This window comes from Chelonia mydas, chromosome 3, assembly GCF_015237465.2.
Source record: "Chelonia mydas isolate rCheMyd1 chromosome 3, rCheMyd1.pri.v2, whole genome shotgun sequence".
Taxonomy (NCBI): Eukaryota; Metazoa; Chordata; order Testudines; family Cheloniidae; genus Chelonia; species Chelonia mydas.
This window is the reverse complement of record NC_057851.1, coordinates 10,955,930-10,970,219: the sequence shown is the minus strand read 5'-3', so window position 1 is coordinate 10,970,219 and position 14,290 is coordinate 10,955,930. Positions and strand designations below refer to the sequence as shown.

The 14,290-nt window shown below is 47.2% G+C and overlaps 1 protein-coding gene across 6 annotated transcripts in view; it reads right to left on the bottom strand.

Annotated features, from left to right (window-relative positions):
- The window catches only part of PKHD1 (PKHD1 ciliary IPT domain containing fibrocystin/polyductin), a 363,852-nt gene that overhangs the window by 284,330 nt on the left and 65,232 nt on the right, over nt 1-14,290 (bottom strand). For all 6 annotated transcript variants that reach the window (XR_006289317.1, XM_043542122.1, XM_037893881.2 and 3 more), the window contains exons 29-33: nt 13,160-13,295; nt 7,139-7,334; nt 6,576-6,643; nt 2,635-4,260; nt 452-595 (exon numbers count right to left, since the gene is read on the bottom strand). Coding sequence is in view for 5 of the 6 variants with exons in the window: in XM_043542122.1 (XP_043398057.1) it covers nt 452-595; nt 2,635-4,260; nt 6,576-6,643; nt 7,139-7,334; nt 13,160-13,295 (2,170 nt within the window). In the remaining variant the exon portion in view is untranslated. The remainder of the gene's footprint in view (nt 1-451; nt 596-2,634; nt 4,261-6,575; nt 6,644-7,138; nt 7,335-13,159; nt 13,296-14,290) is intronic.

Here is a 14,290-nt window from a genome sequence, read left to right as displayed (position 1 = left end):
CCCTGCATGCCATAGTCTCCTCCCACCCCGTTCCCTACCTCCTGCCACAGAGAAAAGGAAGGTGCAGGTGCTTCTGCTGGCTTGTTCCCAGGGGAATGATGCTGCAGAGACAGGCTGTCATCCAGCCACATACCATCTCTTATCACATCTCCCACACACTCACAAAGCTGGGAGCATGTGGTGTTTCCAGAGAGGCCTGACCCAAGCCCACTGACATCAACAGAAAGACTCCCATGGACATCAGTGGGATTTTGGAGGAGGGTCAGGGTGCGGTGGCCACTGCCATGTTGGCTCCTCTTCCTTCTCCATGGCAGTTTTTGGGCCATCAGAGGTGCCCCTGCCTCTCCTAATTCACGCTGGGATTTTTTGCAATGGGAATCCAGGACATGTTGTTTGAGGTCGGGGATAGATTTTACGCGGGTTCATTATCCAGCCCAACATGGTAACTGACCGTCCAAGCGTGGGGCAAGGCAGCTCACATAGGTCGTCGTGGTGTCACCTCGCATTTCACAGGGAGCGCCACAGATCGTCACGGAGGTGTTTCCTGGGGCAAACCCAGTGCCGTGCATGCACATTGCCCCTCCACCCAGGCCACCTAGGAAGAGAATAGAGAAAGGGATTGAAAACAGTGCTTCATGACTGGCCATTAACAAGACCAGCCTGGAACTGCAGCCTCAATTTACAAGGGCTTCAAAATCTGCCTTTACACTCTGCATTATGGGTAAGGGAAAGGCCATCACAGATGTGCCTCAGTTATCCACAACTAATACTTGGAGCCCGATCATCTCTGGCCACTGCATCTTGCACGGCTCTACAGAGGGTGAGGGGTGATTGCGATGCTGCACTACCTTTAACACCCCACTCCGAGACAAAATTTAAGGACTGCTGGTTCCTCCATGTACCCTGGGGGATGAAATACACCCCCAAAGGGAGCTGGGAGTAGGCAGGTCCATAGCCCTATGCTCCAGACCAAGAAGATAGCAAGGCATTCTGGGTAATCAGGCTACAACACCCACAGGGATCTTGCAAGTTATATGCTTCTCCTACCTTCCTTGGAGCTCCCACTTGGGTAATACAACTCCACATAACCCCTAGTGTAGGGCAGTGACTTAATACCACAATCTGATGTAACACCTGACATCTTGGTTACCACTGGAGACTGGACCAGGGGCCTTCACAGCTAAAAGCATGAGCCTCTACAGCTTGAATTAAAAGGAGTAGGTCCCTGTGATGGAAACTATAGCCGAGCAATATTGTCCAGAATATCAGGGTTGGGAGGGACCTCAGGAGGCCATCTAGTCCAATCCTCTGCTCAAAGCAGAGCCAACCTCAACTAAATCATCCCAGCCAGGGCTTTGTCACGCCTGACCTTAAAAACCTCTAAGGATGGAGATTCCACCACCTCCCTAGGTAACCCATTCCAGTGTTTCACCACCCTCCTAGTGAAAAAAAGTTTTTCCTAATATCCAACCTAAAGCTCCCCCACTGCAACTTGAGACCATTACTCCTTGTTCTGTCATCTGCTACCACTGAAAACAGTCTAGATCCATCCTCTTCGGAACCCCCTTTCAGGTAGTTGAAAACAGCTATCAAATCCCCCCTCATTCTTCTCTTCTGCAGACTAAATAATCCCAGTTCTCTCAGCGTCTCCTCATAAGTCACGTGCTCTAGCCCCCTAATCATTTTTGTTTCCCTCCACTGGACTCTTTCCAATTTTTCCAAATCCTTCTTGTAGCGTGGGGCCCAAAACTGGACACAGTACTCCAGATGAGGCCTAACCAATGCTGAATAGAGGAGAATGATCATGTCCCTCGATCTGCTGGCAATGCCCCTACTTATACAGCCCAAAATTCTATTAGCCTTCTTGGCAACAAGGGCACACTGTTGACTCATATCCAGCTTCTCATCCACTGTAACCCCTAGGTCCTTTTCTGCAGAACTGCTGCCTAGCCACTCGGTCCCTAGTCTGTAGCAGTGCATGGGATTCTTCCTTCCTAAGTGCAGGACTCTGCACTTATCCTTGTTGAACCTCATCAGATTTCTTTTGGCCCAATCCTCTAATTTGTCTAGGGCCCTCTGTATCCTATCCCTAGCCTCCAGGGTATCTACCTCTCCTCCCAGTTTAGTGTCATCTGCAAACTTGCTCAGGGTCCAGTCCACGCCATCCTCCAGATCATTAATGAAGATATTGAACAAAACCGGACCCAGGACCAACCCTTGGGGCACTCCGCTTGATACTGGCTGCTAACTAGACATGGAGTCATTGATCACTACCCATTGAGCCAGATGATCTAGCCAGCTTTCTATCCACCTTATAGTCCATTCATCCAGCCCATACTTCTTTAACTTGCTGGCAAGAATACTGTTGGAATTCACATTATGAATTCCTGAAAATCAAGAGAATTTAGCATGTGAGCAGCTGACAGACCCCCAGCCAGGACACTTGCTCATAGTCTGTGGAACAAACAAATCAGGCCACATTCACTCCCCCGATACTCTAGCTTTTGGTGCGTTTGTCGAAGGGGGAGGGGGTCACTAGTGATTTCCTTTCTTACAAACTCCAAATACAAACTGTGACATCTCTGTCACTGCTATTACCCAGAGACAGTCATCCAGAGCCACTCATGCACTTACCCCAGTTGTTGCATGTGGATGTGACAGTAAGCTGAGAGGTGAATGTCAAGTTTGACGAAGCCCAGCCTCGGAGGAAGTCGCCGCCGAAGACCCGGTATTCTCCAGCAGGAAGCCGGGGAGCCGAGCACTGCAAAGTGATGTGATTGCCAGTGATGTTGGTGCAGGGGGAGTTACCAATGGAAACGTGCATTCTTTCCACCCCTGTGATCCGTGACACGGTCATTGTTAAAAGGAGACCCACCGGAGGCCGAAGGAAAAGGAAAATGGGGGTGAACTCTTCACTGTAACTTATTTCACCAAGGTGGTAGGAGATGCCATCTATTTCTAGAGCTAAAGAATGGATTCCATTGCCCACAGGAACAGAGCACCGGAGAACCACATAGCTGACATCTGTAATGAGGCAGGGTCGGTTCCCAACAAGAATGGAAGTGCTGTTCCTTCCTTTCAGTGCTGCCCCTTGTATGGAAAGAAGGCCCCCACCATTGGTACTGAAATTTTGTGGGTAAAATTTGAGCACACAAGGAATGACGGTGAAGATATGGGAATCCCTGCTGAAGCAAGCATGCCCCCTTCTTCTGTTGGACACAGAAAGGCTGTGCTCACCTGGGGAAAGGCTGCCTGTCTGGCATTTTATGGTGGTCTCATTCCAGAAAGTTATATTACAAGAGGCACAGTTGTCCACTTCTATCACAAGTTCATCAATTGCCAAAGCTAATCTCTGGCCTCTGATCAGCAGAGATGACAATGTCCCATTGATCTCCCAGACCACAGCATCTACTCTAGGGGTCCACTCTTTCAGAAGGTGGAGTGCACAGTCTGTGAGGCAGACGCTGTGGATTCCATTTACAGTCACTGTGACATTAAGGACTTGAGATGCATCAGGCAACCACCAGTCACCCAGAGGAGGTTCCCTTGGAAGAAGAGCACAACTGATCCTATTGTAATCCACACTGTGGATTTCACAAGTATAGTTACCCGTCAGGCTCACATGAACTGAATTCCTCCTGGATTTTAGGGCAAGACCGGATATAGTGAGCAACAGCCCACCACAAGCTGAGCCTTGTGATGGAATTATGGCCTTTACCTTTGGGACTAATGTAAAGTTCGGCAGTGCTGCCGTCACGTTGGCATAGCCCAGCTGCTTCTGGAGAACTCTGATGGGATGGATCCCAGGTTCCAGAGTGCTCAGTGGGAAGGAGCATTGAGAAAGGGTTGTGGATTCATTGGCGCATTGAACCTCCAGCTCACATTCAGAGTCTCCCAGCTTAGCCACTGAACCAGTTATGTTTATTCCTTCTATGCCCAGCCACAGGCTGTCATTCTTCATTTCTACTTCCACAGAGGTAACTACCGGAGTCAAAGCCATCTGGTAAGTAAAGGTGATATTCCTCTTTGGGAAGCTCCAGGAGGGAAGGAGTGGAGAAGATCTATTACCAATGAACACCCCCACTAGTGCTGAGATGTCCTGGGACTCTATATTGGAGAAGTCAGCAGCCGGTGGGCTCTGGCACCATATTGTCTCTTCCACCAAGCGGGTAACATCACAGGCTCGCGTGCCTATAAAGACTAAAACCTGGGAAGGGTTTTGGCTAAAGCCTTTTCCAGAGATTGTGAGGATTGTTCCGCCTAGGGGTACAGATCAAATCAAATGGTTAGCACCATGGAATTAGCTCAGAGTGAATTCTAATAGGGCGAAACTCCATTTAGATTTCTACAGCTGCATTGTCTCAGCCTCTTCTGCCCTTAAAACGAAGTTCATTGGCACCTGATCGCCACAGTTTATATGACACTGCTTCCTACATCGAGCCCTCCCGCACCACTGCATCCCAGTGTGTAACATTTAACAATTTAACATGGGGAGAGCAGCGAGAGTTTGAAAAATTCTAATTCCTGCGTTCTAAGGACAGGTTTGCCGAGCACAGGATTCTTCAAAACTGGGCACTTTACCCTGTGATCACTGTTTGCTTGGCAGCTGCATTCCAGCTATACATCCCTGGAGTATGGGCTTGCCCCTCCTCCTTGTGCAGAGTGGCATGAACTAACTTGCACATGAGGTTGTGATGCAACACCATGTAGTGGTGGAAAAATATCAGACTGCAGTGCAGACATCACCAAAGCTAACCCTTTGTCTGCTAGGAAGAGGATTAAGCAAATCAGTGGGGTGAGCTCAGACTTTCAGCTGCTATAACGCAGGCCTAAATTCCTTTATTCCAAGCCTAAACACAGCAAGATCTTTGGCAAGTGCTTCAGCAAGAGAGCTCTCCCTAGGAGCTATATAATTTGTTGACAGCTCCATTAACATGACAGTTTTTGGAGGACCCAATAGCAAGGTGTGCCCAAATCTTGCCCAATTCAAGGCTGTATTGGTAACCTGCCATGACATCAAGAGGCCACATGTTAATGGCATAAAACTGAGCAGATTGCCACTACTGTCATCTTTAATACAAAGATGCACTATCTGAAACTCCATATCCCAGCTTGCAATACTCCATCCTGAGCCAATCAGCCTCCACTGACTTCAAAGTGGTGCATCCCATGCTGCAGCCTGTAGTTACTGTGTGGGATATTCCTCCAAATTAAAGAAGGTGGCCCTGGACTACAGGCTATTCACTGGCTATCCTATGCGACTTTCTAGAAAGTTTTAATACATCTTTTCATCAAGTCACTAAACCCCGGTCCTCTCAAAAAACAACAAAGTGGAACTAGTATGACTTGGCCAGCTTTCTCGCTCAACACTGGTTCTGAGGCATCCCAATCCCAAGATAGTACACTCTATGGGGTAGCATCCCTGTCTGCACATTCGTCGGTAACGTGCCTGGCATGCAGCTGGAGCTGAACAGCATTCGTAACCAATCAAGTTTTTCTTAAACCTTGAATTTACTTCTAAAAAGATAATTATTCTACAATCCACGTTTTTAATGATTTAACCTTCCAGTTTGATGGGCTTTGCTATATCTAAGTTGGCATCAGCTCTCAAAGCTGAATAATATTTGACACTTTAAATAATGAATCAACACAGAGCCCCTCTATGATTATGGCCAGTAGAGGAGTTAAGTGATTTGGCTAAGGCAATCCATAGAATCCATGAGTTTCTAGCTCCCGGTCCTGCACTTCAAGCACAAGACTATGCATCCCCTCCCACCCACTAGGGCCAGATTCTCCTTTTCCTAACTCCAGATTTACACTGGAGGAGCTCCACTGAGTTCAGTGGAGATACTGCTGATTTACACTGGTGTAAGACAGAGCAAAATCTACAACTTAATTGTCTACAACTTAAAATGTTCATTGCCTCCATATCTGCTACACAGCAAAGCAATAGAGACACTCCATGACCCTGCAAAGATTTATGGTGGTCAGCTTTAGTCCTAGTGGGACTCCTCGTGTACTTCAAAGACGTATGCACATTTAATGTTACACCCTGGGATCTCCGGACTGAAAAAGCCAGCACCAGTTATTCAGGTGTGAGTGGTTTTTGTTCATTTGGTTCATTCATGAGGAGAAACAAATTCAAAGGACAGGGGACCTTGTCATCAACCCTATGGCCAACTTGTTCCAATATTAGCCAGACAATCCACAGGTGGTCTGCTCAGTACACTCACACACACCCAGAGAGTCCCTGGCAGGCAGCTGCTGCCTGTCAATACAAGTCCACATAATAAGGGTTCACACATTTACAAATGCCGTCATCTGAACAGATGTGAAATTGGACGTCCTTCCCAGTCACAGGGGGGAGAGGAGTCCTTGATCCCTTGATGGCCCCCAGAAGTGGTGATGCTATTTACCCAGTGCTTAATTTGTACCAGGGCTAAATCCCGGCACCTCCAAGCTCGGCAATTCATAATTCCAGCACCTCTGGGCTTGCTGCATAAATTATGAAAGTAAAAAAAAAAATTGCTTGAGCCCCGGCACCTCTTCCATTCCAAATTAAGCGCTGTATTTACCCAGAATGGAGCCACAGCAGGGCTCTATGCTGAGGATCTCAGTGGTGTACTGGATGAATGGATCAACTCTGCAAAACACAAACACAGGATCAGTCCTTTACTTTTCCTTTTTGTCCCACATGCTTTTCTCCCCTTGCCTTTCCTGGCCAGATCCCCGAATAGCCTCCCTATGTCTCCTGCTTGGTTCCATGCCATCTCCCAGGTGCCCTCTTACAAGTCATTATCATTCCAGTCCACAAAGTCTCTCTCCCCTTGGAGTCCAGGCATGTAACTAGCTGTTCAGGGTCCCTACAGAGCAACATGAAGGGACAGATATTACGAATACTACTGAAGCAGTGCATAGTGCTACTGACTGCAGTGGGACTAAAGAACAGGGATTCACTCCTGAATCAGGGTCGTAGTAATTGCTAATAATTTATAAAACATACAGCGGAGCTCTTTGTTAGCAAGCGGGCTCTCTTACCGAGCCCATGTTATCTTTGCTTTTCCATTAACCCTACAATCCCAAGTAGAATTTAGCTAATGAAGTTCACATCCTCGAGGGAACAGGCACATTCACTCACCCATGTGAGCCAATTGCAATGCCATTGATGATGACAGAAAGGTTGTACCATCCATCTGCCAGAGCAGGCAGTTCTACATCGACGCCATAGGCTGTTCGTGCTTGGATCTGTGCCACTGTGTCCTCAATTTTGACCTGTACATCCAGGCCCGTACAATTTGTGAATGATGATATTCCAATCTGGAGCGACTGGTGCCCTGTGGAAAGGAGAATACATGAAGGAGTCGAATTGTTTGTTGATACCGTGAATCTAGTGCATGGGCAAGTGTCAGAGCAAGAGAAGTCTCTTCACAACACAAGCTGTGGCAATGCAAGTTTCTTCGGCACACTGTCCCGCCCATTCGCATCAACCCTGGGCTAGAGGGCCTCTTCTAGAAAAGTGAACGTTAGTTGCCATGGGCCCCCATCCATCCCTTTGCCTCGCTAGTCAAGTTGCCAACTGGGGTGGCAGTTTTTCGAGATGTTGACACCTTCCCACTGCATTAGCAACTGGACTGTGACCACCAAACCTACCTCACAAAGGCCACTTAGCCGATAGTCTTGCCTGGGTTGGGGTGTGGAGGTTGGTTGAGTTATGTAAAATTGAAAAGTTTAATATTCCATTAACATTCTTCTGCGCTATCCAGCTCCCTTAGATAAAGCAAGTCTGATTCAGATAGTCATTGTGTCTACTGATGGGTAGCCCAGCCCACTTAACTAATAAACACAGACTTCCTAGTCAGGCACTGATCTTTCTGTCTCTGCAGATGCCTCTCCAGTGCATTACCACAGCTAGGATTCAATCTGGGGGCTTTTATAACCTTCATTCTAAAGAGAAGCCACTCCCTTTAATGAGGCAGTAGGAACTGAACTAAGCTTCTCTCAGCCACCGGCCCCTCTGAGCAGAGTTTGAAGCAGGTACTTTCCAATTCTATATGTAAATGTAACTCTTCTGCCAGATGGAGTCAACAGCAAAAAGAGATTCTTCTTAACAAAGCAAAACAGAACCAGCTCGAGCCCCCCATCCAGTAACCTGGGAAAACTAAACACCACTCTTGGGCGCCTCAGAAGCCACATCTACACTGCAAAATTAAGTTGACCTAACTTACATCGGCATACAGCTGCCTCAGTAATTACGCCACTTGTGCATGCCTACACTTTGCTCCTTGTGTCATCAGTGCGCATCCTCACCAGGAGCGCCTGTATTGATTGAACTGTCGGCATTGGGCATGGTGGGAAGGATCTTGAAAGCCAGTGACAGTCGACATGAGCAGCGCAGTGTCTACACTGACACTGCATCGACCTAACTACATTAACGTTCACTCTAGGCTGCTCATGGAGGTGGCGTTATTAAGTTGGCATAGTGGGGTAGTTAATTCAATGGGAGCGAAATTTAAGTGTGAGCGCTTCCATAGTTAGATCAACATAAGCTGCCTTTCATCGACCTAACTCTGCATTGTAGACCACAAGCACTGAATCCGTGTATAACAAAAGAAAACTTTTATTAAAAAGGGAAAGGGAATCCAGCATTCATTTGTGAAAACACCACAACCACAATTCAAAAGCATGTAAGCATAATCAAACATCCATCCACAGTATATTGGGCAGTGCCCTTTGCTCAGTTTTCCACCTTGCAGCAGGAAAGTTCGACAAACAAATATCCATTTAACACACCACTCCCCTTCTCCTCCACTGCATCCCACTCACAGTTGGTTGCCTTAGTCAGCGAAGACCCAGAGTTCAGCAATGCATTCACATAGGTCCGCCTCCCACCCCTGAAAAAAGGGGAAGGGGGCACTGAGTAATGCCTCTGTTATTCCAGCAGATGCCAGTTGGTGGCAGCCAGGATCAAACTGGGACCTCTGGAGCTTAATACATGAGTGTCTACTGCCCGAGCTAAAAGACACATCTCTCTTAGCCCAGGCTGTAGCAGGCTCATCTCTATCTGGCCTAGTCACTACAAAAGGGGGACAGAATGCCCCCCCAAGCAGGCATAGATGACACCTCCAACTCTGCAACTGGCTCAATACAGCTGCCGCTGTTATCTCTGCCACCCTTCCCTGGCTGCTCGCTGCCACTTCTGTGATGCCGTATTCTGAGGTTCCCCCACTTAGCCTTGTTCTGACTGAGTTCAACTCTTCGTGATTTCACTGGGTGGTGGGCAACCTCTGGGCAGCTGCCTGTTCATTGTCTTTTACTGCAGCACTGTCCCCAGACCAGCTCTAAGCCTTAGCCCCTAGACCTGCTCATCAGGGATTTCAGCTCTAGTAATAACTGAACAGAAAAACGGTTCCATCAGCTCTGTCTTTAGGGGAGCGGAGGGTCAAATGTTGTCTAGGATTCTTTATGCAGAGTCCATACCACATCACAGGAACATCTGTCCCAACCCCCTATTGTTCTCACTGGGATTTGACATCCCTACCCCCCCCCCCACTTGGCAAGTGAGGTTCAGTTTAGGGCGACCCCTTCAATCAGGGCAGGCTAAGTACCGTCCTGCTGCCCAACACTCATACAATAAGGATAACAACACTTCATTATCCCTGTATTCAATACTAAAGTGAACTGTAACCCAAAACCGATCACGTTGGCAAAGCAGTCCTGGCTGCTGAACACGTAGGCAGAGTCGGTGTGTCTGTGCAAATACAATCTGCTCCTGAGGTCTTTTCTCCCAGTGCATCGCCAGATGTCAGGGAAGAGCTCACTGAAAACCTGTTTATGGAACACCAACAGACCCCGGTCGTCGGCAGGCAGGATCGAACCTGGGACCTCTGGAGCTTAGTACATGAGCCTCTACAGTATAAGCTAAACGCCAACTGCCTGTTAGCTAAGGCTGTAGAGCAGACTCATTTAACTCTCTCTAAGTGGGCTCAGTGCCATCACAGGCAAATAAAGTTTGAAACTTTAATATATACAACTTCACAGACTTTCAGTGACCTGAACTCTTTGGACTCTCGGTCAATTGTCAGCTTAATCCGAAAATGCCTGGAAGGTATTGGTGTCATTTATTTATTTTTATGATAGGAGGAAAATTATATTAAAAGCTGACTTCTGAATAAGTACCGTCACCATTCATGAGATTCTATGACATTAAGAAGTTCCATACACTTGTGCTGCCTGCGGCTAGAAAAATCTCCCCTTGGTGTTATCGTATCTGAATAATATTCAGACGATAAAGGACACTTTCCCTTATTTAGGCATTCTGCAGTATTAGAAAATGAAAAGGGGAGAGGGAAATGGAACAGAAACTCTGTGTGTGCAGTAAGGAAGGTGATCAGCTCGCCTCTCGCATTGGTGCTACGTCCAGCCAGGGTGGTGAGCCTAGAGGGAGTTTTATTACAGTGCATAGTGGAGAGATTGGATAGGCTGGAAAGACAGATGAGAAAAGAAAAAAACTGAAAGAGACAGGACGGTGTGGGGATGGGAGGGTCTGTTCTTCCTTTCCCCCTCCCTGTTCCACCACTCTTCAGTCCTGTTCCCTCTCTCTGAAACGACACGATAGGGCTGTGATGATTGTGAAATGGTTGGGTTCCGGTTCTGCTGCGGACAACGTTCTGCCCGTGCTCCTGGAATGGGGTCCCACATCACATGGTCTTCTGGGCAACCTCAAGGAGTGAGGTCAAACTCAGACACGTCCCCCTGCCCAAGAACGGGATCTCAGACCACAGGTATCTTCTTGGGCTGGCAACACGTGGCAGTGGTATTTATATTACAGTAGTACCTTGGGGCCCCACTGAGATCAGAACCCCATCACCCTTCGTGCTGTACAGACACATCCTAAGAGACAGTGTAACCCACACACCTCCTGGGTGTGGTGTTCTGTCCCAGCTAGTGGCACCGAGACCACTCGGAGCCAGAGATTAATGAGTTTGCTCTACAGCCTTAGCTAACAGGCAGTTGGCTTTTAGCTCATGCTGTAGAGACTCATGCACCAAGCTCCAGAGATCCCCAGTTTGATCCTGCCCACCGATGACCGGGGACTGTCGGCATTACAACAGCTCCTGCCTCAGAGAATTTACAACCTAAATACACAAGACAGGTAAAAGGATAGGAGAGGTGAAGTGACTTGTCAGAGAGCAGCTCAACAACAGAGGTGGAACTGGAACCCACCTGACTTCCAGTCCAGCGCCCTATCTATCTATCTATTAAACACAACACCGCCTGCCCGTTGCATTTGGGCTGCAACCTCACATGCCAAATATCTATAAGCTATTGCTTGAAGTCTATAAGCTATAAGGCTGTCTCTAACCTTTGTCTGCTAAACTAAGCTCGCTGTGTTGGCTCTGCGGTCAGCAACTGATTCCCCACTCTCCAATTTCCTCTTGGTCCAGATCATTCAGTCCAACCCCAATATATAACCGTGGCAATAACCAGGCTGCTGCTGACTGGCAATACTTGTCTCCTCAGAGAGGGAAAGGAGGTGTTACGTTCTAGATATAGTAGGCTGGCGTGAGCACCTTTAATGTTCCTGGACCGGGAAATATTTGCTAAAAACAAAAGGCTTCAGCATCAGGAAACTACTCACTTAAGATAACTGAAAAAAGTGATAATGGGGGCAGAAGATGAAGTTAGTAAATATTTACATCCAATGGGCTAAGTTTTCAGAGGGACATGGTCTCCACTATTTTATTTTCAGTGAACTGCATATTTGCAGAAGGTGTTGGAGCTGGCCATGGAGCAAGCTGCCAGAGGAGATCAGGCAAATCCAGAGCCTGGCTGTCGGCTGCGAAACCTTTCCCCCTTCAGAAATGCCTTTCCACAATAAAAGTGACACTCACACCACTGACACCCCATGTAACCTTCAACTCTGAGCAACCAACAACATTTAAAGAGAAGAAATTCATAAAAGATAAATTAAACATGCAAACTCTACCCCAAGCAGAGTTTTGGCCTTGAAAATGGAGATGCTAGAGAGTCCATCAAGTTCACTAGGGACTTTGCTACAACAATTGATTTTACATGGAATGTGCTCAGATGGGGAGCAGTATGAGGCTGGCTTGAGAATTGAAGCTTTCTGAGAGGCAATATGGCCTAAGGTATAGAGCCTGGTACTCAGGAGACCTGGGTGCTGCTCTGGCACTGGTCTGCTGGATGACCTTGAACAAGTCACTTGACTGTCCTGTGCCTCAGTTTCCCCACCTATAAATTGGGATCAATGATACTTTCTAGGGCTGGCCAGAAAACAAGAATTCCATTTACTGAAACATTTGGATGTTTTGACAGTTTTGTTCCATTACAGAATGAAAATGAGCCTATTTGAGATTTTTCATTTAAAAAAAAAAGAGCGAGAGAGAGAGAGAGAGAAAGGACACCCAGAAAAGCCAATAGTCTAGTCATTCGGTCAGTCACTTAGCAGACAGAGGACCCATATTCAATTCCCCATATCATACTGAGTACCCTAATCACTGAGCTATTGACTAGTCTGTGGGGGCTTCTCTCTCTCTTTCCAGAAATTCGATCCTGGCCTGAGATACTGTTTCATCAGAAACTTTTCAGCCAGATCTCTTTTCAAAAATGCTTTGAGATCTACTGATGAAAAGTGATGAGAGATGTGTTATTACACCCCCTATTACAGGTATAGTATGGACAGTAGCAAAGCAAGTTCTTCCTCATTCCTGGCCCCACCCTACACACATGCTACTATGCCCTGAATTTGGATTACCTCAGGGACGCAAGGATAGGTCAGTCTCTATGGTCCATTCTCATCCCTGGACTGCTCACCATGCCAGCAGGACACCCAGCTGTGATGATGGTTTATAAATATGGACACCCAGCTATATTAAGCGGAAACCAATGACTCTTCTCACATGGGCCACAGGGGCACCATCAGATGGCAAGAGTCTTCACGACTGAACAAGGCCAGACTGTTGCTGGTGACCTGGGAGTAAAAGGCTCCATGTGCAAGCAGCAATCCCCAGCCCTCTTGGTCACCTAGTGCCTCTGCCCTGCCCGCGTTGTTGGCAACAATGGAAAAAGAAACTTTTTAGAGTAGTTAGATTTTTTACACCCGCCATCTCTTTGCATCTCGAGACTCTGGCTTTGTCACCTGCTGTGGTGCTTCTGTTTCTGCTCAGCGATACAACGGCTGGATTTAAAGAAGGATCATACTTAAACACCTCGGGGAACGTGGCAGACTGGGACCCAGCGGTTAGTGTCACAGGGACAACATAGTCTTCATCCCCCTGGAAAACAGAGTTTGAAAAAAGAGCAGAGATTAACATGTCTTAGTAAAATACAAGTACCTCCTTCCCTTACATGCAAGATTAAGTTTCAGAGTAACAGCCGTGTTAGTCTGTATTCGCAAAAAGAAAAGGAGTACTTGTGGCACCTTAGAGACTAACCAATTTATTTGAGCATAAGCTTTCGTGAGCTACAGCTCACTTCATCGGATGTATACTGTGAAAAGTGTAGAAGATCTTTTTATATACACACAAAGCATGAAAAAATACCTCCTCCCACCCCACTCTCCTGCTGGTAATCCTTGATTATCATACACATTGTAAGGAGAGTGGTCACTTTAGATAAGCTATTACCAGCAGGAGAGTGGGTTTGTGTGTGTGTGGGGGGGGGGGGGGGCGGAGAGGTGAGAAAACCTGGATTTGTGCTGGAAATGGCCCAACTTGATTATCATACACATTGTAAGGAGAGCGATCACTTTAGATAAGCTATTACCAGCAGGAGAGTGGGGTGGGAGGAGGTATTTTTTCATGCTTTGTGTGTATATAAAAAGATCTTCTACACTTTCCACAGTATGCATCCGATGAAGTGAGCTGTAGCTCACGAAAGCTTATGCTCAAATAAATTGGTTAGTCTCCAAGGTGCCACAAGTCCTCCTTTTCTTTATGCAAGATTAAGGGCATTAATGTCCTGACCTGAGCTTATCAGCTAGAGAAGCATCCATAGAGCATAAGTAGAACCCAAGACGGGTCATGGCAAGGTGCTGACTAACATGTATGGCCACCGCTGCCCTCTGCTCAAGTGTGTGCGATTATGATGCTCAGTCGTGGCTGCCTCCAGAGAAGATGAGCCTTAACACGACTACAACAGCCAGAGAGTCTCCTTTAGCTCAAATGGCATGGACATAGGTTGCGGGAGCCAAAAGGGCTGTAGTGCTAGTCCCACTTCTGTTTGTGTGAAGCTTCACTGCTGAGCCTGGTGTTTGCAATCATTGACTTGG